The sequence below is a fragment of the Paramisgurnus dabryanus genome, chromosome 1 (assembly GCF_030506205.2).
Source record: "Paramisgurnus dabryanus chromosome 1, PD_genome_1.1, whole genome shotgun sequence".
NCBI lineage: Eukaryota > Metazoa > Chordata > Actinopteri > Cypriniformes > Cobitidae > Paramisgurnus > Paramisgurnus dabryanus.
Genome location: NC_133337.1, coordinates 18,987,428 through 19,012,992, shown reverse-complemented (window position 1 = coordinate 19,012,992; position 25,565 = coordinate 18,987,428). Strand labels below are relative to the sequence as shown.

General features: G+C 37.3%; 1 protein-coding gene across 5 annotated transcripts in view; it reads left to right on the top strand.

The window, feature by feature from the left end:
* osbpl8 (oxysterol binding protein-like 8) overlaps positions 1-25,565 on the top strand; it is a 62,592-nt gene that overhangs the window by 11,547 nt on the left and 25,480 nt on the right. For 3 of the 5 annotated variants that reach the window (XM_065273316.1, XM_065273317.1, XM_065273315.1), the window contains 2 exons: positions 10,332-10,420; positions 24,341-24,377. In XM_065273316.1, the coding sequence (XP_065129388.1) occupies positions 10,376-10,420; positions 24,341-24,377 (82 nt within the window). In that variant the 5' untranslated portion in view covers positions 10,332-10,375. The remainder of the gene's footprint in view (positions 1-10,331; positions 10,421-24,340; positions 24,378-25,565) is intronic. The other 2 variants (XM_065273321.1, XM_065273320.1) reach the window with 2 other exon arrangements.

Genomic DNA, 25,565 nt, shown 5'->3' with positions numbered 1-25,565 from the left:
TCTGGTAGCTAAAAAATATATGTCTGTTGTATGGCGGTATTTTGGAGTTAGGATTACTGACACTGAGCAGTTGCTACATCACCTGGCAATACGAAAACATTTCTAGTTTTACAAATACACATTTTAGCATTATCCTTAAACTGTGTGTGGATTTTCCTTAAAACCCATCAAGTTGACTCATGATACCATTTATTATAATTGCAACGGCACACCGCAATATTAGCATCAATAACCGCAATGGGAAAAATTACCCAAATCGTGCAGCCCTGGTATTAACAAAATTGGTATATCATGTTATCATGCACAAACTGAATTTGACTTGACTTTAAGCACTTTATTGGGACCATCTCTGAGGAAAGCTAGGTGAGATTTTTTTAAACAGCAAGATAAAAGACATTATTGACATGCTTAATTTACTTGGCAAAAACGGCAAAATGACGTCAACGCGGAGTGGGCGGTAGTGCGCCTTGAGTGTGTGAGACCCCATTTCGCTTGCCGGTGTGTAGGGATGGGACGGTTAGAAAATTTCATATCATGATTATAGTGACCAAAGTTATCACGGTTATCAATATTATCATGGTTTTCTTAAAATGAGATGGAAATGTTCAAAAAGAACTGATACACACACTGAAAACATTTTAACAAGTTTTATTTTTAAAAATCAGCAAACAACAAATACAATTAACAGCTATATGCACTTTTTTAAGCATAAACATTAAATCAGGGGTGTCCAGACTTTTTTGTGTGGCAATCTAATCTACTTTTAAAATGATAAAGCCGACAAGACCTACCTGCTAAAAAACATTTTTTAACAAAACACGGATACATTTTTTAATAACACTTTAAATGCGTGTAAGGACTATATTGCATATATATCTACGTTGAATTTAGGGCTGTCACCATTACTCCATTCTTTTTGAGGAGTTAAAAAAAATCATTGAGTACATGCCGAGTACTCTTTATAGCGGAATAGCGGAGATGCGGTTTTGATGAAATAAACTAGAAAATGACAACATGATTAGGGCTGGGGCGGTTTGGATTTTTTCTTACCGCGGTCGGTAATCAACAAATTCCCGCGGTTTTGCGGTTTATTCGCAAGACAACCAGTTAAATAACATGCATGATTTATTTATCTTCAATACAAAACATGTGCAAATTACATAAGGAACATGTAAAGTGAATATTATTTCCTTCCACATTTCTTTAATTTCAACATTCAACAACATGAACAATTAATATTATCAGTTTAAAAAAAAAATGTTAACGCATTGCACGTGTCTAAACGTGCCTACAGACATTTCGCCACCTTTCTATCCTTAATTTATGAATGGCATGTAAATGACGCAAATTATTGCTGCCCTGACGGTCTGGTAAAGTAACCATTTGTATGAGAACTCATTTGTACTGCATATGTGTCCGTGCCTGAGTATAGCTTTGAAGCTGCCCGGGCAGTCCGCGTCTGTCTCGCGCGCGCCCGGGCAGTCCGCGTCTGTCCTACCATAAACATCTGTCTTTTTTCCACAAACGGAGAAAGACGCAAAAGCAAAACTTTTTGAAATGTGTCCTGCTTTAGAAATGGCCACTGTGGTATAGGCTAGATGAAAAAGAGACAATCTAACCTCTTTGGATGTCAATCCTCGGACTGATCGCGTGCTCTATGTTGCGTGACAATTTAATAATGTATGAAACCTGATTCTGTTGTTGATCTGTTGCGGCTGAATGACAAATTAATATTAAAAATCATATCAGGTTAATGTTCAGTTAACAAGCTGCATGTATAACTTCCCCACATATACACACAAGTGCAAGCCAATGTTTCAAGTGTTATTTTTTTTTTTGCGGTTATGACGGTAAGGAGCTCAGACCCGCGGCATGGGTCACGTGACCGCGGTATGGCGGTAATTCGGTTACCGCCCCAGGCCTAAACATGATCAAAAGCATCTCTCTCTCTCTCTCTCGTTCGGTCGGTCGATCGATCGCGCGCACATACACCGTGCGTGTGGATCAACTCCTCCAAATTTCGGAAGTTAGACGACTCCGCTGCAGCGGGCAGGCATAAGGTTTATAAAAACACACTTATGAAGAAATGCGCAGCACCTCAAAAGACTTGTTTCCAAGACCATAATGCCAATTTGGCGCTTTGTTTTCCAAAGCTCGTGGAGATGTGGAGCAGCATACACAGTTATTAACTTATGTGCGATCTACCGGCATTGCATGTGCGATCCACTGGTCGTATTGGACACCCCTGCATTAAATGAACATTAACATGGAGCCCTGAGATGTATGAACCTGTTTTAATGAACAGTACCTTAAATAATAACATCAAATGCACACATTAGCAACACATTTAAACACAGTGCATTGCGCATGCGTCGAAACGTGCAAAACACACACCCTCCGAACCGAGACAAGCAAACCAAACAGCTCTGATGTTTTTTCATGTACCATGCCACCCCTACTGTCCGTCCATCTGTCAATCTATCCATCTATCAATCCATCCATCAATCCATCCATTCATCTGTCTGTATATCTGTCTGCCCATCCGTCTGTCTGTTCGCCTGTCTGTGTGTCCACCTGTTCATAGGGCTGGACGATAGAGCTAAAAATGTTTATCGTCGATATAATGTGTTAAAATTTTTCTTGTCGTCTGTCTATCCATTTATCTGTTTATCCATCCATCTGTCTTTGTATCGGTCTATCTAACTATCAGTCTGTCTGTCTGTTTATGTGTATATCCATTTATCTGTCTATCCATCCATTTATCTGTCTATCCATCCATCTGTCTATCCATCTATCCGTCTATCCATCCATCTGTCTATCCATCCATCTATCCATCAATCCATCTGTCTATCCATCCACCCGTCTATCTTTCAGACTGTTTGTCCACCTGTTCATCTATATGTCTGGCCATTTGTGTGTCTTTCTTGTCGTCTATCTGTCTGTCTATCCATTTATCTGTTTGTCCATCCATCTGTCTTTGTATCTGTCTATCTAACTATCAGTCCGTCTGTCTGTTTGTGTGTCTATCCATTTATCTGTCTATTCATGCATTTATCCGTCTATCCATCCATCCGTCTATCCATCTATCCATCTGTCTATCCATCCATCTATCCATCCATCCATCTGTCTATCCATCCACCCGTCTATCTTTCAGACTGTTTGTCCACCTGTTCATCTATATGTCTGGCCATATGTTTGTCTTTCTTGTCGTCTATCTGTCTGTCTATCCATTTATCTGTTTGTCCATCTGTCTTTGTATCTGTCTATCTAACTATCTGTCTGTCTGTCTGTCTGTTTGTGTGTCTATCCATTTATCTGTCTGTCCATCCCATGTATCCATCCATCTATCCACCCATCATTCTGTCTATCTATCCATCTGTCTGTTTTTCTGCCCGACTATCCGTCTGTCTATCCATCCATCTATCCATTTATCCATCCATCTATCTATCCATCTGTCCATTCATCCGTCTATCTTTCAGACTGTTTGTCCACCCATTTGTCTATATGTTTGCCCATCTGTCTGTCTTTTTTGGCCATTTATCTGTTTGTCTATCCATTTTTCTGTTTCTATCTATCTTGTCTATCTGTCCATTTGTCTATCTTCCTGTCTGTGTGTGTGTGTCTGTCTGTCTGTCTATCTGTCTATCCGTCTCTCTGTGTATATCTGTCTATTTTTTTTCCATCCATCCATCTGTCTAACTTTCTGTCTGTCTGTATATCTGTCTGTCTATCTATCTGTAAGTATGAAGGTGGTGTTATTAAATAAATATACACATTAAAGAAATATTGCATGTATTTATGCATCCAGTGTGATTACATGACTTAATACAAAACAGTAGATGATATATGAGCTGTTTTGTTTAGTGTCTGGTCGGAAGTTTGGAGAAGAAGTGTGAAAAGATTGTGCTATATTTTTACTGGAGCAGACCACATTATCTGCCAAACAGACAAACACACAGGCACAATTATGCCTGAATGTCACAGAAATTCAAGAAGCATGTGACACCGGACACAACAATTCTTTCTCTATACGATAGAAATGCTAAGGAACAGAACAGACATTAAAATCAGCAGGCATCCACCTGCAGCTGAAAACATGCCTTTCACAAGCACATAGTCAATTAAAAGGCATTTTTGTTTCAGACTTTTACCCAGACGTTTGACAGCAGGGTAAACTAAACTCCATTCAGCTGCTTTGTTCGGACTCAACACAACAGTCTCTGGAGAAGGTGTTGAAGAAGACAGCCTCCAGCTTAAGAGAAAGTGGGTCATGCCGGTTGAATGAAAAAATAAAGCAACATAAATGAATTTGTAAATGTGCTGTTGTTGCTGCGATTGGTTGAATGTGTGTTTCTGAAGAACCACACTGATCTGTGTTTGCTCACAGATGTTGCTTTCAGTGATCTCTCAAGACGTGTGTTTGATATTGTTACAGTACTATAAGGGAAGCCTCTTAAATTCACTTTAACTGATCATACTGAATTTTTAGTTTTTACTATAATGATGTCACAGATCACAGTTTGGAAGGACATCAAGACTAAACTGTTTTTTGCATAGGTAATTATACGTCAGTAGGAGGAAGTGAGCTTATAGAACAGTTTCTAAAGAAGTAACACCATAAACACCTAAAATTAAACCACAGCCTCTCATCCGCACCTGCTTTCTGTTTCACTGGATGTATTGAAGTTCCTTAATAATGGGCCTTGAACTGTTGACTGTGTATTGTGTGTACAGTGTAAAAAGAATACTGTGAAATCTAGAGCAACTTGCTGGAAGCAATTGGAAAGTAAAATGTTGTCTACTTTACAGTAAACTTAATGTAAAATTAATCACAGTAAAAGTCTATAGGGCAGAGCGGGGCACAACCTAACACATTTTTGTTTTGGCTCAATCGTTAAATAATATTTGAGTTTGAGTAATTATTTTACACAAGCGACACACATCTCTGATACAAATGACCATTTGAAGTTTGTTTCTATTACTTACCATTCTTGGACAATTACACCTAACATGACAGAAGTGCAAACGCTACAATTTACCCCATAGGTCTGGGTTAATTGTAACAAGCAGGGGGTTAGTTGTAAAACTTGCTAAAAATTAAGTTTGCAGTCAAATATTTCAATACTATTTTGTCTAAATACTAAAGTCTAAAAATCAATTTCTGAGATAATGAAAATCAAAGTCTGATTTTAGCCATTCATTTCATTATCATTATTATTTAATCTTTGACATGACCTTATTGAATCAATATTAAAGATATACAAATTTTGACACACAATTTTGAAAAAGACAGGCACATTTATTTTGTTGGTAGGCAGAAATCATTAGTGTGTAGCCTATTTAAAGCAACGGCAAGAATTATGCTAACGTTAGTTGTTTTCATATGGTTAGTGCTGAGGGTTTAGTTGTAAAACAGCTAGTTGTAACAACCCCGCTGTGTGAAATTTTTTTCAAGCTTACCAAAAAAGTTGCTAAGAGCTGCAGACATATTTCAAAATGATGCTATGTTTTAGTCAACAAGACACTGATTAGGATGACATAACATTGGTTGTGTTATCTTGCACACCCAACTCAGAAACCAAAAAAAAACATATGATAAAAAAATTTACTTACAAGCCACCAAAACACTCTTTCATCAATAACTCTATGGAAAAACATTAAAACTTTACATTAATTTGTGGGAGATCATCTTTTGGCAGCATGAAAACAATACCGGAAAAACAAATACTTCAAACCTGTGCAACAATGTAAACGCTCCGTGTTACAACTAACCCTGCGTTTGTTTGTGCCTTGCGCACCCCTACTGTAATTTTATATTTACAGTACTGTAATTGCATATAGAGTAATAAAATGCTGTTTTTTAAGTAAAAAAAATGTTTTCTACTTTAATGAGCATTACTGGTTTATTGTGTATACTGTAAAAGGAAAACCATCCTTTTTTTGTCACAAAATAACATGTATTGACATTAAAATGTAAAAATACATAAAAATGGCATACAAAAATTTGCTTTTCAGTCTATAAAAATATATATGTTTTTTGTGACCAACTTTTCACTCGCAGTTACATACCTCAACTATTACGGGGGTAACGATCCATCCTGCAGTTGTGCTTGCTATGCTTCTCAATAGGCTTTATGTTATGCCCAGCTGCACTACTTCCTGAACTTCAGCCAGCTTCTTGTTTCCTGTCTGTCATTATTGGACAAACTAATTAATCCAGGTGTGCCTGACCTCAGTACTCACAAACAAACTGATCAATCCAGGTGTGCCTGACCTCAGTAGTCACAACAACAATAATCAGACACACCTGGATTAATCAGTTTGTCCAATAAAGGCAGACAGGAAACAAGGAGCTGGCTGAAGTTCAGGAAGTAGTGCAGCTGGGCATAAAGCCTATGGCTGCGTCCGAAACCGCATACTGTATAGTAGGTACTGAATTAGATGAAGTACCTACTTACTTGGCGTTAAAACGGTAGGTACTGTATAGTATGAATCCTGGTAGTATGAATGAGATTCGGACGTACTACATCCGCCATGTTGCTACATCACGTGACATACGTCGTCATCACGTCATGTCATTTCAGCGCGAAAACAGCCGCGTGCCTCTTCTTCTTCTTTGGATAACTCCTCGTCCGGGGCATCATGGGATAGTGAAGCGTCCATCGTATGCACACTGCAAAATCTAACCGGAAGTAGTAGGTCATCCGGGAACTTTTCGCATACTGTTTTTCGAATACTATGTATTCGGACATACTACTCGCCTCGCCTACTGCTTTTCGCGTACTATATAGTATGTAGTAGGCGGTTTCGGACGCAGCATATTACTTATGGTAAAATGGCGTTACATCCAAATGCTCTCGTGCAAAAACTCAATATGCGCTGCAGAAGAAGTACCATTACACAGGCAGCTCCAGGAAATATATCAGCATATTTATATTATATTTATTTTTATATTAGCAAATTTATATTTCTTCAAAGCTTTTTACATATTTTCATGATAATAAAGAATATGTAAGATTATGTTTAACAAGTGTTGCTTTTTCAAATGCATTTTATAAAAGACTAAATGATTTTAGATTGGTAAGGACTTCTTACTGATCAAAAAGCCGTAGTACATGAAAGAGCTGTGAATAGTATGGCCTCTGTGACTCAGAATTGATATAGTTTCTAGGTATTATTAGTGTGTATCGCAAATTATCGTCACATCCCTATCAACTACCCATAAAAACTTTCCATTTACATAAATATATATGTTTCTTTTTACAGCAATACGAGCAGTTAAGAAATGAGCGTACATGCCACACCAAACATTATGATGCCACACCAATCAAGAACATGCTATTAGCATGAATTAAGGCAGGAAACAGGCATGCTTTAAAGAGAAAAAACTCCAAATAAAAATGACTGAATTATAATTCTTAGTATAAATGTATTTACATAACTGTATGTAGAATCTACAGCATTAACTGTAAGATAAGGATCTTTTCCAGGCAGTTCTTATTTACATTCAGGAACCTTTGGCTTTATTGACCATATTTGACTAGAAACATAATTAAATGTTTTGTGTCTGGGTGTGTTTTACTGACAGAGTCTCTCTAGAAGTCACACACATGCTGTGTTGACTAGTCAGCCAGCTGTGACACCACAACCGTTTCACTCTCTGGTCTGCATTGAGATACTGGAAGCCCACAAGTGTGCTGATAAGTAGTTGTACACTTGTCTTTAACAAGCCAGATAATACGAGCTTTACTTCATGTCTGCAGCAGAAACAGTGATGATGGGTCTTACTTAATTCTTTGAACCCTAAGTATTAGCATTAGTAACAGCTTGCAATTAAAAATACAGTATAGGTAAAACACTGTATACGGACTACCGGCACATCCGGGAACTTGACTGTAAATTTCGTCACCGCCCCTTTTTGGGGGGAAACAAACTAGACTTCCCATTGACTTCCATACAAAATAGCGGATCAAAGCAACGTTCGTAGTACACACCTGGCAGGCGTAAATAACTGAAGAAATCATTCATATTAAACATGTTGAGTAATTCCCCCAAAAGTGGGCGTGAACCACGGTCTATGACGTTGCGCCGGTTGTGCGTATACTCATTAAAAGGGCAAGAAGAGATTAGGGCAGTAAATCGAGCCCATGTCACGCCACGCTGTTATACACTGCTATTTCACAGCTTGTAAAGTCTCCTGGACCATCTTTACTTTCTCTGTTTTCTTTCCACTTCATGACCTACTTGGTTAATTTTAGATCAGAAGTTTCCTTCAGTGAGCATTTGGTCTGAGCATTCATCGGGTGATGCAATAAATCAAGGTTTGTGTGGCATCTGAGGACTCTTATGGCGTTTATTTATACTCGCTGAATGTGGGCTGCTTGATGGAGACAAAAATTGAGCACAGAAATGAATTATCTGAAGCTGATGTTAATCTTCGAGCTCCAAATGAATGCGTGTGTGTCAAAACGGCACAGATATTATCCTGAATGACAAATGTGTTGGTAATTGTCTGCGGCAGTTTTGTACACTTGCATTTAAATATGTGATGGAATAGAGGAAACTTGCTTTGCATTTATGGCGCATGTGAATTACAAATAATATGTATATTTTATGGCATGATGGATGTATAGTTTGTTCTTAAAGGGCCTCTAAGCGAATCTGTGTGACGTCACTTCTTGTTGACGTTCAAACTGTTGTCAAACAAAGGGAGCGTAGCTAACTCCTCCCTCTCTCTCACTCTCCCCCTTGCCCCTCCCTCTCCCTTCCGTGCTTCCTCACACGCACTAACCCCCCCAAACCCCACCCCAAAATCCTTCTTGTTGTTTTTTGGCTGGAACATGTTTGTTATGTTTCGTGGTTGTAGGCTGCGCCACTTTGTTTTTGTTGCCATTTGTGGAGCCTGTGCTGTCTACAGAGACTGTGTTTTTTTAAGGGTGTTCAGGGGACAGGCAGCTAGCACATAGAGAGGAGATGTTTGCTGTATGTACCCAAAAAATTTTTATGGCCTAAAACGTGTGAATTCACTTAGAGAGCCTTTAAGGTACACTTGCAGAACACTTACTAGGTACGTTTACATGCAACCAAATAATCGGTTTGTAATCGTATTGCTGGCTCAATCGTATTGAAAAGCCTTCATGTAAACACATTAATCAATACGATTGAGGTCAATCGGATGCAAATTTGGATCGTATTGAGTACGTTTTATAAGGGTGTGAATCATAGTATTTTCTCAGTCGGATGCAAAAATACCTTTTGCAGAACAATTGTGCTCAAGTTCACGTCTTGTATTTAGCTCATATTTACGTCTCATTGTATAATTCCTGTCACAGAAACATGCAATAGCAAGGGGGTCAAGTGCTGTACACTGACACTCTGCAGCGTTCATGTGTATTTTCATGACATTAGGCTACATAAAGCAATAAAAATGGCGTCATGCCTTTTGAAAAATGTGTTTTGATTGCCTATATCTGAAAACTTTATAAGAACAACTTTATCCAACTCAGTTTTGTACATTTATCCAAATTTATCCAGTGCGCTGGGTGGCGTTGCCAAGTCATCTGCTTTTTAAGTTTAGTTTTGGGCTACTGTTTAAACTGTCTCCACCAGTTGTTTTTTTCTGTGGGTTAAAGATTTAATGATTTAGTTGATTAGTTATTGATATTTGGGCTGTGGACAGTCATTGGGATTCTTTTGGGCTAGTTTTAAATATCCATTTGGATGGTTTTGATACACGAAGCTGACAACCCTGGCTGTGCGCTTGCGCAGACATTCGGTTTGGATTATATAAAATGTACATGTAAACGAACATTTAAATCAGATTGCAATGGGTGCATGTAAACATTATGTCGTAACCTTCAATCGTATTGATTTCGGTAGGATTGAAAAAATGTTGTGCATGTAACATAGCCACTGTCAGAGATATATGGCACAATATTTGCAGGAGCGTGCTGACATCTCCAGCATCTTTGGTATGATCAGTATGGTCGGCCTTGCATAACTTGTTTGAGGCACTTAGTAGAGAAGAAAGTAGATGTCCTCAAGCAGACTCGTTTTTTCCACTTTGTATGTGGTGAATGTCTGAAAAGTAATCTGTACAGATTGTATTTTTGTGCCTATTATTGTGTTTTGTTTTTTTTTTTTTGGGGGGGGGGGGGGGTCATGTGCTACAAATAGTTGACTATCCCAGTAATGAATGATTAAACATTTCCTGCCTATGTTTTTCTGCCTTTTTAATAGTGATTCAGTAGAAAAAGTAAATATAATTTTAAACAGACCTGTAAGTTTATTGTATGTTAACACTGATTGTAAATGTGTTTGTATCTCCACAGACATGCGGAGCTCTGGACAGCATTGACCGGCGGTCTCTACGAACATGGAGCCTTGTGCCGAGTCTCAGGGTGATCCTGAGAGAGCTCTGGTGAGTGCAAACAAACACCAAAATCAAAGAGAAAAATGAGTTACATTTGACAAAAATGACATCTGCTTTTTAAGACAATTAAGCTTTACATGACTCATTATAGTTATGTGAATGGTAGTATTTTTATACTGCAAGTTATTCTACTTAAAGAATAATGGGGGGACATACATGAAAATCTGACTTTTTTGATGTTTAAGTGCTATAATTGGCTCTCTAGTGCTTCTTTTAACCTAGAAAATGTGAAAAAGACCAACCCAGTAACTTAGTTCTGGTAAACCATTCTCTGCAAGCATGTGAAAAAAGGTCATTGAAATTTGGCTCCCCTTGTGATGTCAGAATAGGATAATAGTGCCCCTTAATCTGCACTATCTAACCACAGCGCTGCCATTTAGTGCAGAGATCAGCTCATTTGCATTTACAGTGAAACAGCATATTTTTACTCACACCTACAAAGTGGGCATTTTATATGTTATAATAATTTATCTATATGGTATTTTGAGCTAGAACTTCACATACACTCTCTGGGGACACCAAATACTTCAAAAATGACATCTCAAAAAAGTCTTGTGAAAAGTCCCCTTTAAAATAGAAAAAAAATTATGCAAAGGTGAAATGCTTGGATGCACTACAGTAATGTTAATTTAGATATTTTTAAGATATAAAAAATATAAAATATTTATCCCAACATGCATCACTGCTATTCCTTTGAATGGGGGAGATGGCACTGGCCATATGGCCGCTCTAGCAATGGAAGTCCTGCCAAAATGCGACAAAACATGTATGTGTATACACTCTAAAAAAACAAACGGTGCTATATAGCACCAAAACAATTGCTTTGGATCGTAACGATAGAAGAACCATTTAGTGCCATATAGCACCGGTGAAGAACCAGTGAAGCACCAGTGAAGCACCAGTGAAGCACCAGTGAAGCACCAGTGTAGAACCATATAGGGGCCATATAGCACCACATATGGTTCTACATAGCACTATATGGTTCTACACAGGTGCTTCACTGGTGCTTCACTGGTTCTTCACCGGTGCTATATGGCACTAAAAATGGTTCTTCTATCGTTACGATCCAAAGCAATTGTTTTGGTGCTATATAGCACCGTTTGTTTTTTAGAGTGTATGTATATATATATATATATATATATATATATATATATATATATATATATATATATATATATATATATATATATATATATATATATATATATATATATATATATATATATATATATATATACATACATACATACATACATACATACATACATACACATATATATATATATATATATATATATATATATATATATATATATATATATATTATCTTTTCAAGTTGGGATAAAATACGACCGTCACCCTTTTCTAAACATTTTATTATATCATTTATATATCAAACGTTTGCGTTGATCGTTTCCTAGTGTACATTTTTCAGTGAAGTGAGTCATCTCATTCACATATACACACAGTCTGGGAGCAAAACCTCAGGTGTTATTCAGCACACAAACAAACAAACAAACAAACAAACAAACACCCTCTCTCTTTATTTAGATTCAGATATCGAGCTGTTGAGGCAGACTTGTTAGGCATTGACAAGTGTTTACCTTCAATAAAGGCGTTTACAGAAAAAGCTATGGGTGGGTGTTTGTGTTTGTTTTATTTCAGAAAATCATGCTTTATTTTTGCCGGATCTATTCTCTATCAGTTCCAATTTCTTCACCTATACGTCAGAAAAAAATAAAGCTTTTTTTAAAAGGTTAGTAGTTACAGTGATATAAAATCTGTGGCTCTTCAGAGTTGTTGAAAGATGTCGCTGTATGCCAGACTCTCTTTGGCCTATAGTTAGCTGTGGTTGGTTGGCATGTCATTGTATCACTGTACACCCTTTATTCAAAGAAGCATCTGCATTGGGTTATTTGCCTTCTAAATGTCTCAACGGCTCCCCCTACATCTGCAACACATCTATATATGTAATATTTGTATCATTAAGCTAAAAATCTAAACAAAAACAGCCATTTAATTCACATCCATGTTATGAATTTAAATTAGATAATGTTACAGTATACTTCTTCTTAACTGTCCTGAAAATTGCTTCATTTTTTATGTCGTTGAGGTCCATTTTAATTTGCCCTTATTCTGTGAAGAAATCTGAGGGCAGTTATCATACACTTTTCTTCAGCATACTCTCTAAAACTGTAATTTCTCATCCATGATGCCTAAATCAGTTTAGAAATACAAATTGACTGATGGTAATACTGCTCCCAGAGAATGAATTCACCTCACACCCTTCCTGTGTGAGTCATCCGAATGAAGAGATGGGGACAGAGGAGGTGTAGTAATGTGACAATATACGCAGTACATATACTGTAGTTTATGAAGTTTGCTCTATAAATCCATAAACCCTGACCAGAGAGTCGAGACTTCATGCGTCATAGTCTGTCCCACGATGCACCACCATAATTTAGTGGAGCTCAGAGATCAGCGCACATGAGAAGTGGTCCACATTTCTTTTGGTACTTCTGAAGTACTTTTTTTTCTTATTCAGTTGCATATAATATTTGTAGTACCTTTGATTTGTGTAAACAATGATGATATTGCTTTGGGGGAAATTCTGTCCATAAAGAAAAGGCCATAACGCTGTGCCATTCATCATAGATGTCTGTTATCAGGTTATAACTCAACACTTAAACCTCACAAAAAGATTTGTAATGTAAATATGTTTAAAACCATCCGTGTTGTGGCTGTTCAAGCGGAAAAAGTCATTTGAAGAGTGATGAACGGCTGTTCAAGCTGATAAAGTCATTTGAAGAGTGATGAGAGTCTTAATCTTTAACTGTAATGGTAGAATTTGGCATCAGATTGACCCCAGCAACTCCTCTGTGTTTATGTACGTACAGTACTTATAAGAAGATAATTTTACGGTTGGAGGAAAGAGATATAAAGTTATTTTGACAGGAAACCTCTGACACTGTTTCCTGTATTTGGAGGTGGGTAGACAACACAGATTAGTATCTGACAGCTGATGTTTACCATGTGGCCATGAACAGGATGTCTCTACTAAGTATGGTACAGAGAGCTAAAACGGATACAAATGTTGTGATGGGAAATGTTTGATTTAGTTTTGTATCTGGCTTAGGAACGTACTTTCATTTAATGTGACCTCCCTTAAACATCTCATGTATATGTTAAGCAATTAGTGTTTCATATGCATTTGGTTTGTAAGTTAGTATTCAAACTCATGTTTCAGAGATTTCAAGGACCACAGAATTTCACAAATACATTCTAGATGCCTTTGGTTTGGCTCATTACAGTGTTAAAATGTCGGCGTTTGGTTTCACCAGTATGCCATTCGAGTATGCATCTGTTTATTTAATGTAGGAAATGCAGTGCTTTTATTTGAAGTATTTATATCTACATTCATTGAACACTTTTTTATGCTTTGTGCATTGTTTATTTCCATCTTTTGTTTACAGAAAGGTAAATGAGTGATGAATGGATCATGGAAGGGTTGATGGTTAATATCAAGATGTTGACGTGGTTCTTGACTTTTATAGCACTTTTGATAACACTGTAAATTCAAATATGAAGATTATGAATATGAGGTGGTTTTTGGGTTGAGTGAACTGTAGCATGAGTGTCTCACAGTCTCAGTAAAGTTTACCGGTTGACCAGCTATAAGAACACAGTGAGAAAGAGAGGAGCAAACAGAGAGATCATCTAAAGAGAGAGAGAGAGAGAGAGAGAGAGAGAGAGAGAGAGAGAGAGAGAGAGAGAGTTATTCTAGTACTGTGTGAGTGTGAAAGGAAAGATCTGTGCTTTCCTGCACGCTCTCTCTGTGTGTGTTTTCAGTGTCACAGACAGTTCTGCTACACTGACCAGCAGCACACGAGCGGTAGGATATTTCTCCATTTCTCTCTGTTTCTTTCTTATAAATCCAGATCGATGAATGATGGGTGGGGAGGGAGCATTGAGTCTCTTGTGCTGTTAGGTGGTGTGTTGTATAGGATCTTATTATACCTGTGGGGGTGGTGGCCACATTATAGATGTGTTAGTGTGTTTGTAGGTCAGGAATCATTACTATTGCTTATCGTATGATTGGGAATTTAAATAAACTTCTAAGACTAAGTATTAAATAGGGATGAACCAATATAAAATTTCTGTGGTGATACCGGTATCCAATTACTTAGAATGACGTCTAATGATAGATACCGACAGTTTTGCTTTTTGTTCCTTGTTTTACAAGTACAGAGCGTACAAAGTGCGTTTTTCTGCCCCTTTTAATTGCCAGAATATAATCGGCCCTGTTCATCAGACGATGTCCAATTGCTTTTATTAGCCGATACCAATCAGGGCTCAAAATTAACTTTTTGGCAGATAGCACTGGCGCTCCCAATTTAAAAGTTAGGAGCACCAGCAAAAATTGAGGAGCATGAGCATGACACAGTGTAAAGTCTCATTGGTCTCTATAAAAAAGTTAGCTTATTATTTCACAGTATATGTAAAGAAATTAAAACAGTTCGCACCACAACAAATCATTTGCATTCGCACAAACGCTCCCACATATATTTAGAGGTCGCAGCAATTACATTTCAGGAGCATATGCAAATAAAATGGTCGCAGTTTTGAGCCCTGCCAATTATAAGCCAATATGTTGCATCCCTAGTATTTAGGAGTGGGGGGGTCAGTGGTATTTCATGCATTCTGACTTATTAACACAGTTTAAGAGTTGTTTCCTCATGCTAAACATAGGCAAAGTGTCAAAAAAGCAGTTGGAGTATTTCAGTGACGAATGCACTCCGACAGGGTTCGTACAAGTTTCGGAAAGTTTTTTTCGAATACGGGTCTAGCTGACGTATAATTAACGTATCATTTATTTTTATGGGCACATCCCCCGGAAAAGCACACCCACTCGTCAATCAGCGGTAGGGCTGGGTATTGGCAAAGGCCTCATGATACGCTACATGTCACGATACGTGGCCCATGCTACAGTGTGTCGCGATACTGTACAATACGCTACATGTTGCGATACATTGCAATACTTTTTTCTTTTCTTTTCTTTTTTATATCAAAAATGCAAAAAAATAGAGCTAACTTTTTTTTAACTTTTTTTTAAAGCCGAAGTGCTTCCACACGTCAACTTTGAAAAGCTGCAGGTGTTTTTTTTTCTGCCATTTTCTCACTCCCGCTTACTTCTGAGACATTGGCTGAATGGCTGTATATGACAGACAACTGGACAGCGACAACTTCAGCGGCGGAAGAGGAGGTTGTTTGATGCACACAGAGGGAATTTTATGTTTTTTTTTTTTTAAATATCGATAGTAGAGACTGAAATATTGATACACTATCATGGAAAAATTTATCTATATTTTAGCAAAGCCCTAATCAGCGGGGATGCTAGAAGTCAGTCATCAATTTTTTTATATCTATTTTTTGGATGAAAGGAGAAATAAGCCAGCCTTATGGAAACAATGGATATAGTTTGTTTATTTGGGGTAGCCACAGAGTTTTACGTATGTGTTTGATGGCTGGATTTTGTTGAAAAGTCCCAAACGGGTCATAAGTTGCATGCGGTAAGTAAGACTTCTGTGTTATGTTGGAAATCAGTGGATATTATATAAACGACACGAACATGTAGTGAATCATAAGTTGTTTTGTATACAGTGTTGCATGGCTCGCTCCTCCCGTAGCCTGTGACTCCTTTTTCCAAATTTTTTCGTACGTTATCGGAAAGAATCGCTAGAGCCAATCTATCTTTTATAAATCTGATAAAACTAAAGAATCTTTGGAGATATAAAGGATGTAGTACTATTCTATAGGTATTCTAGATTATGGGAGCTTTAATTTTGTAATGTAAAGCATGCCTAAGAATATCGTAAAGTCATGAAGTGAACTAGAGGGATGTTCACAACCCTTTTACTACCAATGCCCTGGCATTCAGCCGCAGCACCCTGGCATCATTTTTTACAGTTTAAAAATGAATTGGATAAGCTGGTTATTTTGCACCTTTACACACCAGAATATAGTTGAGAAAGAGGTTTGCATGCAAGGAAGCGCGTGTATGTGAGTCAGTGTATTGTGACATCGCTAAACCTGAAACAGCTGTTGGCTAATCTGTGCAAGTAATTTACCAGCGGACAGTCGGCTGATGCATAATCACTTTGTTCAGAAAGCAGGCCTTCGTCCATTTACAATGTGTTTGTGTCATTATAAGGACATCTTCGCTGTGGAAAGTCCCTGTCTTATTATGTCACAGTTAACCCGGTTCTACAGACCATCTGTTAATACAACATCAGAAAGTTAAAAGATCAAGTGACACTAACTTTTTCATGAATGTTTCATTATGCTTTAGGGAGCTGGCCTTCTGTGCTGAAATTTTTCTTTAGAAAAGAAATCTTTTTTCTTTATAAATGTTTTTATAAACACTGAGCTGCTGAGTATTCCCACGCCAGCTGAGGTAAATGCAAAACTGCATTTGTTTATTTTCCATAGTCATACGTATTTGTTTGTATTGCAGTTTCTTTGTTGAAGAAACATCACTTCTGCTCCTTTCGCTCTGCCCTAAAGTCGTGTTTGCTCTCTCTTTCACACGTCACCATCATCTGCATTTTTCATATCCTGAGCTCTCCCTCGTGTGCAATCATTAAACAAGTTCTTGCTAAATCCTAACAAACCATCAGCTGGTCTCATTTCTGCATGAATTTGTTTTTCCATTCACATTTTCATAACCCAGCAGTAGCAGTTTAGACCATGACATTGCTCTTCTCTCGAAAAGAACACGATTTAAAAAACATTTGATGCGGAAAAATAGTTTGCAACGGGTGTTTTAAATAAGCAGGACCACATGTAAACAGATACCTTCTCTGGAGCAAACCATCTTATACCCCTTCACCAGTCGAATTCATCTCATCCCCTGTAGAGCTGAATGCATCCCACTGATGGATTGATACTCTATACACGCGCTTTACCTCTCTGTAACCTCTTTATCCATCAATCCTTTTTCAGGCTGTGATATATAATTTCTCTTAAAGGATACGTTTAGTTAATATGAATAGTGTCATAGCTCATTATTCTAAAACAATTTTCTGAAGGGTTCAATTCCCATTGAACACACATACTTTTTATTAAATATATACCTTAAATGCAGTGTAAGTCGCTTTGGATAAACACATTTGCCAAATGCATAAATGTATATATCCAAATAGCAAGAATGCAACTACATGATGACTAACTTTTTTTGGCGCCAATTTGTGATGCAACAATACACTTAGTTCACGGTTCAATACATATTTCGGTTCTTGTTCACGGTTTACGGTTCGGTCTCGGTTCTGATGCCTTGGCCTATTAAAGTGTTTTTAATTATTCTATGCTTAGGTAACAGGAACATTGAGATGTTAAGAAGAAAAAAATACTGGTTTTAATTGCAGTTCTCTTTATTTTATGTAAATGCAAAAATCATCTTACATATTTCTAGTGTACTGATACAATAATATAAGATATAATTAAATAAAGACATATAAAAATAATATCCTATTCAAACTGGGGAACATGTGAATTCATTATATTACATAAATTGGCCAATTTATATACCAGTACTTAGTAAATTAAACTTTACATTGTAAATGAAGGCTATACCTTACTGCACTACTGTTAAATTCAACATCATGCTGTCTGTGTAGAAACCAAAAATGCGTTCCTCAATCAACATTACTGGTGGGATTTATTTTAGCATCAGGCGCATTCTCCTCTTGAGTTAAACTTTTTCAACTTGCGCAGAAGACGTGTTTGAGGCAAATAACGCGCGTTTGCATCAATAACAAGCCCAATTTGCGTCATTCGCATTGCCCGACGCGAATTTGCATCTTTACATTGATGTTGTATGTAATCTACACGCGCAAATAATTAATCCACACCTCAGATTTAAAAGACAGTCGTGCTGCTTCTTTTTGTTGTTGTACTTCTGTTGGGTGTGTGTGCATGCGAATGAAATCTGACACCAGCATTGCAAGCAGAGTTCAAGCAGAGTTTAACGCAGCTAGCGCACAGTGACTGGATATCAACTCGCTGTGGCGTTTATAAGCGTGCAGATCACGCACATGCGCACATTAACAAAAGTGCAGGGAATATAAAACTGACAGATTTGGATGGATAAACCGAAAAACCGCAATTCACCTGCGCGTATTGGACCGTGGGGGTCGAACCGAACGGTTCAATAATGTATTGAGAATTGTGGCATCCCTAGCGCCAATACATTTAACATGACCACACTGAATTTTTTTAGTATTAGACTCATGACAGGGCTGATTATGTGCATTAATACCATCACATATTGGCTGTCAGCAGCTTCTGCATTGGTGACTGAATCTGAATTCAATTCATGAAGGATTTGACTCATCAAAATTTTTTCAAACACTCATTATTTTCCCCCTAGGGTCATTACAGGACTGTGAATTTGAAAGGTGGTTAAGCAAATGTTGGCAGCTGGGGCTAAATATTAAACAAATGGTGTTGAAACCACTTTCAGGGTTATATATTTAATGTGAAACATTGCCTAACTCGAAAAGCTTGTAAACTCAAGGTTAACTGTTGCTTAAAACACAGTAGGTTCTGTTGGGTTGGGCGATAGTCAGACATATGGCCAACAGCAGGCCTTCATGCTGATTGTTTGCATGTTTGCCCATTATAGTTTTAAATTATTATTATCATCATCAGTTTCACATTAACACACGCATTGTGTGCTTTTCTTCGCATGAGAGGGCTTGTGGGTTTTTCTATGCTAGAGACCTTCACCCTCGGTCACTAAAATATGTTAACTTCTCAGCAATGTCATGAGGTTTTTTCTACCTTACTGGTTGTTGTGGACACTGTTGCATGTGTTGGTTGTTACATTAGGTCCCCTCTAATTACGAAGCCAAACGAAAATTTAATTATTTAACATCTTAAAACAGAAATTGACTTGGGTAAAACACGACAAAAGAAACAATGCAATGTTTTTCACAGTTTGCCGTCAGTTTCCAAGTAAAGCAAACAAGTCTGGAGCCTTTTTTATTGAAACAAGCAATTACTGTAAACAAAACCTTGAAGCTCATGAGAAAAGCAGACAGCATAAAGCGTGAACAGTGACTAAAAAGGTTGCCAATAACCCTTCATCTGGTCCACTGAACTTAGTCTCGAGACGTATGAATGTAGAGAGCTAACATAACATAAACACAGCATATTAGTAACACTAAAATGCAAACTTCTTGGCTCATCTGAATAGCTCCTCCTGTTCTGGGTTTGCTGTCTCTACGGCAAGTCAAAGGTTAGCATTCAGTTTAACCACGTGAGCAAGATGGCACGCGGATAATTTATTTTACATTGTAAATATGTGACCCAGAATTTGAAATCCCAGCTAAAGTCATTTTATTTATGATTTACTGTTTTCTATAAATTTACTGATTTACTGTGCATAACGTAAAGGAACATAATCTAGTTCAGTGGTTCTTAAACTGGGCGTCCTGAGATGGTGCCAGGGGGCACCAGTTTAATGACATTTAATAAAAAATTAATAAATTTAGCATAAATTCTGTTTAATTAATGAACGAAGACAAAACTGATGATGCATTTATTTATATTTTGAAGGGAGGGTCCGAAATTAACTTTTTGGCTCACCTGCCATGGGGACTGGTAGATGGAAAAAATCCACCAGCCAAGAATATTTTTACCGGCCAGAATAATAAACCACCTTTTTTTGTCACCTATACATTCATTTCATTTTCTGTTTGACAAATGAGTTGTTTCTGAGACTCGGCACATAGAGACGTTCTGTGGCTAGCTCACCTCGTCCCCAGATTAGTTACTGCAAACACATTATATTGCATTACTATTTTGGTATGAAAATCACCCGCCAGTGTGGCGGATAGCCTTTTGAATTTAGTCGCCAAACAGAAAATCTACCCGCATTTGGCGCTTGGCGGGTGTTAATTTCGGACCCTGTTTTAAGGTAAAATGTAAGGCAACATTTGTTTAATTATTCCTCATAACATTGTACAGGGCTCCAGACTAACTTTTTTCACTAGGAGCACAGTGGCCCCCAACTGAAAATTTTAAGGGCGCAACCAGAAAATTTAGGGGCACACACCGTAAATCAACATGCTAACCAAATATTCACATTTCTACTAATTTCCACTGTATTACTAATAAATACTTTAATGATAGATGCAGAAAGTACAATGTGCTGTTTCAAATTCAGTGTCACATTTTATTGTGCACTTTTGGAAAGAAAGGTCAAATTTACTGGTTGCACATGTGCGACTGGATATAAAATTCAGTGGCACACTCTCAAATTTTAGGGGCAAAATGCCACCATTTGGGGGCAGTCTGGAGCCCTGTTGTTAAGCCACAATCTACAGAACATCACACAAAAAAAATGTTGATAACTAAACCTAAAAAATAAGAAAGGTGATCCTGCCTTGGAAACCCTGGCTACAATTCAGTGTTTATATTTAATTTGGAGATTTAGCGCGTCAAAAGCAGTCATGACCAAAAAAACAAAAAAAAAGAGCGACAAGATTCAAAACTATCTTCCTTGCCCTGGCTGAGAGACCGAAGCATGGATAGACCCTGATATATACACACAATGATTTACAGTTTTAAAAATATCTGTTTTGGCAAGAATTAAGAATGAAGGAAACACAGGTCTATTTATAGATACACTGTTTTGGAAATACCCCCCCCCCCCAAAAGCAACCAAGTCTTTTCATTACTTGTGATAACAGTTCTGCCCCCTCATGAATTCTTTCCTTCAAATTTTATCCACAATATAAACACATTCCTACTTTATTTGCTGTAAACATCTAGGCCTGTATTTATCAAGCTTCTGAGAATTACTTAAATAACACTGCTAAGAATTGACTTAAAAAAAAACATGCTTGGCTCAAAGCTGCGCTTAAAAGTTAGTTATCAAGCATAGGGATGCTAAACAATTAATCGTGATTAATTGTTAGCAGAATAAAAGTTTTTGTTTACATCACATATGTGTGTAAACTGTGTATAATAAATTATATATATAAATATGAACACATTCATGTATAATTTTAAGATTTTTTTTATATATTAAGTATATTTATATATAATATAAATTATACATAAATATACAAATTTATATACACATGTAAACATTTCTAAAATATACATGCATGTGTGTACATTTATTTATACAAAATTATTATACAGAGTTCACACACATATATGATGTAAATAAAAACTTTTATTCTGCTAACGATTAATCACGATTAATTGTTAAGCATCCCTAAGTCGTAGAGATGATTTATGACACTTTGCTGTGCCACAACACAGGCATGGACCAATCACTGACTGGAGCTCATAAAGCGAATGTAGGGCTTTCCCCTGGACAGCACGCAGTTATTTTTTTATTCAAAGCATAATAAACATGTTAACCAATTGCATTTATTCAGTTTTATTTTGTTTTATGTTACATATATTTGTTAATAAATTTGTTATATTATGAACTGTAATTTTGTTTTTGTTTTTTAAACATTTTTGTAATAATAATAGCAGAAATTATACAAATAGGCTACATACAAAAAACCTAAATCCGCATTTCACTGTAATATTATTATATTTTTTATTACATTATTATTTTTTGTTAACTTGCAGTTGCTTTGAAATATTTAACTCGTTTTACCATTGTTTTCCCATGGTGCCTTGCGATGGAAGATTGTGTTCGGATATGTTGGCATTCCTTGATAGAGTTTATGAACTTTGGTTGTTAGTAACCTAAAATAAGCATATCATGTGGCTGAAACACACTTTAATTAAGTATTTTTTATGAATGAATGACAGCCGCTTCTCGAGTGCATGGATTTGCGCACGTCTTTGTCTCATCATCGCTATCACAACCCTCTGCTGGCACCTCCTAACCACTTGAGAGACCTCTCCAGCTGTCTTAAATAATTTAGAGAAAGTAAGAGTGATTCTCAGCTTGAAGAAATTTGATAACTTGCTTTTATAATTAAGTTTGAAGTAGGAGTAAATTTCATGAATTCTAAGCACTTAAGACTAAGTTACCATTTAAGAAGCTTTTAACTACAGGCCCTGTTTTTCTATTTGCTTGAATGACAGTTAGTGCAGCAATAGCGTTACATGGCACATAATGTAAGTTTCATTTTTAATTAAAAACTGCAATTCACACTTTCTCAGACGTGTAAATCGATTGGCTGGGAGTCGTTCGCGGTAAACAGAAACTCCCACCGTATTTAATTTTGATTTGTTGCCAGCAGTCCTTAGAGTAAATAAGCTTCTGTTTTCAGGGGTTTGTCATAAATGAGTAAAAATGAACAAATAAATAAATGAGTAAATGTTCTCACTATGGGTCATGTCCTGCAACACTAGTAGTAGGTCTCGCATCTGTGGACCTAAGCATATTTTGCATTTATTTACATTGGTGTAAATTCATGCCATCTAAATCCAGGAACACTTTTTGAAACATTTTCCACCATGAAACAGGAAAAAATGTTGTTTAACAGGAAACTATATGGACAATAATAATACCACAGATGCTGGGAGCAGAGGATAAGAGGAAATAAAGTGACATTTAGTGGAATTATATAACACTATATAAACCACACAATCTGATAGGCTAACCAGGAGAGGGAAGGTTTACACTAACTAACTGCTGTTGAGATAAATGGTGGACAGACACCCTATAAATAAATGCCCAATTACTGCCCAGTTATAAAAAAATTGGGGGGGGGGTATACTTTATCCCAGAATGCAATTTGTTGAAAGGGGGAGGAGGCTTATTTGATTGATTGGGTTGAACATGTTTGTTTTAGTTTTTTTATTTAATCCCAATAATGCTAAACGCAGCTTTGATACCATCACAAGTACACAAACATCACAAATCCTTTTCAATCTTCGGGACTATTACATTTTGACAGAGGTTATTATTTATTTATTAGATTTATCATAACTTCACACAAACTGACGTAATTAAACTGCATTCGTGTTTATGCTTAGCGTGCATTATTGTAGACTTAACAAGCAAATGTGATGTTATTTGAAAGCTAAATGCTAAAAGTTTATATCCTTTGAGTCAGGGTTTTCTAATATAAAAGGCTTTTCCTGACAAATCCCACTTATTTTTTATCTTATAGAGACCAGACACAAATGTTTGTAGGATTATATATATACAGACGTTGGCTGGAGCACTGAAAGATTTCAAACCTTATGTGTGTTATTAGATCGAGCTGTTGTTAGAGTGGTTAAATAAAATGTATTTGTTTCAACATGCGATTGACACATCTGTAGACCAATCAGATTCACAGATACAGTCTCTCACAGCCAATCACTATAGTGCTTTGTATTGTCTTGGCTTTGTTAGAGTGCCATCCCTGTCACTGTAATCTTTGCTAATCCACATTGTCTGGGCTGTCTTATGTTTGTGTGTTTGGATCATCTAACTCTTTTGCTCTCGTCGGTTTTTAGTTGCCTATGTGGCTTCTGTCATTGTGTCTGTTGTTGTTAACTAATGGTGCATTTCTTTTTTCCCTGTTTGTCTTGTGTTTTCTCTTCATGCGGTCTGTCTGTCTGCTGGCAACCTGTCCCACCAACACTAAAATCAACTCTGCCTGATGGACCCTCTGTATGTGATGTCTGTGTGTGTGTGTGTGTGTGTGTGTGTGTGTGTGTGTGTGCACACGCGCTCGTGTCTCTGTCTGTGACATTTGTGTTTGTGTCTGTTTGTGTGTGTGTGTGTGTGTGTGTGTGTGACTGTTTGTGATGTGTATGTCTGTCTGTCTGTCTGTCTGTCTGTGATGTGTGTTTGTGTCTGTCTGTTGTGTGATGTCTCTGTCTGTCTATCTGTGGTGTTGTGTGATTTTGTGTGTGTGTGTGTTTGTGTGTGCACAGCATCATGCAGAGAACAGAGAACACCATGCTGCTCCAGGTAAGAGGCTGACATTTACGTGTGTGTGTGTGTGTGTGTCTGTCTGTCTGTCTGGTGTGTCCGTGCGTGTCTGTCTGTCTGTCTGTCTCTCTGTCTGTGTCTGGTGTGTGTGTGTGTGTGTGTGTGTGTGTGTGTGTGTGTGTGTGTGTGTGTGTGTGTGTGTGTGTGTGTGTGTGTGTGTGTGTGTGTGTGTCTGTATGTGTGGGGTGTGTGTATGTCTGTCTGTCCGTCTGTGTCTTTGTGTCTGTTTGCCTGTCTGTCTCTCTGTCTGCTGTGTGTCTGTCTCTGTGTGTGTGTGTGTGTGTGTGTGTCTGTCTGTCTGTCTGTCTGTCTGTCTCTGTCTGTTTGTCCATCTGTATTTTCTGGGGTGTGTCTGTCTGTCTGGGGTGTGTGGTTGTTACTTTTGTCCCCATGTGTCAGGGTGTGCTTTGGTATCAAAAGCTTGAATATGGCTGTGTTCATAATGACATCATCTTTTTGGGTCATATACTGTATATATTGCACAGTATATACAATATAATGCATGCATTTGTTCAGTACACACACATACACACCAATGAACAATTAAATTAGTAGTACGACATGACCAGGTGACAGGTGACATGCCCTCAACTTTGTTACATTGAGACAACAGGCTTGTTCATGCGGCACCGTTAGAACTGACAGGCGGATGACATCAAAGTGACATCAAATTACACTTTGTATGATTTCTAGAATTGTTTTCACGTTACTTTGACGTCATCTGGCTGTCGGTTCTTGCAGCGCCGCATGAAGTCGAACAAGCCTATTGTCTGTGTGTCACCTTGGACATAACATCGGATTAGAAATGCGAATGTAGTACAAATGTTTTACTCTTGTAAGTCAAAAAGAGCCATAAAATCAGATTCAGAGAAGTGGTTGCGTTTGGCCCAAGTTATAATCTAGATAATCCTTGTCAAAAATTTTACATCATTGTCTATAACCAGCTGTTAGTTTTTCTTTTCTCATTTATCGATTCTGGCCTGACGGCATAAAAGCATTCATTATGGCTTTAATATCTGACAAACACTTTCATAAGCTAACACAATGAAACATATTTATCTACACAATCTTTTATGCTTGTGTGCTATGCAAACCTACAAATACCCATATGTAAAGACAGGAAAAAGTGTAGATGTAATAAGGAAATATATACAGTAGTATAAGACT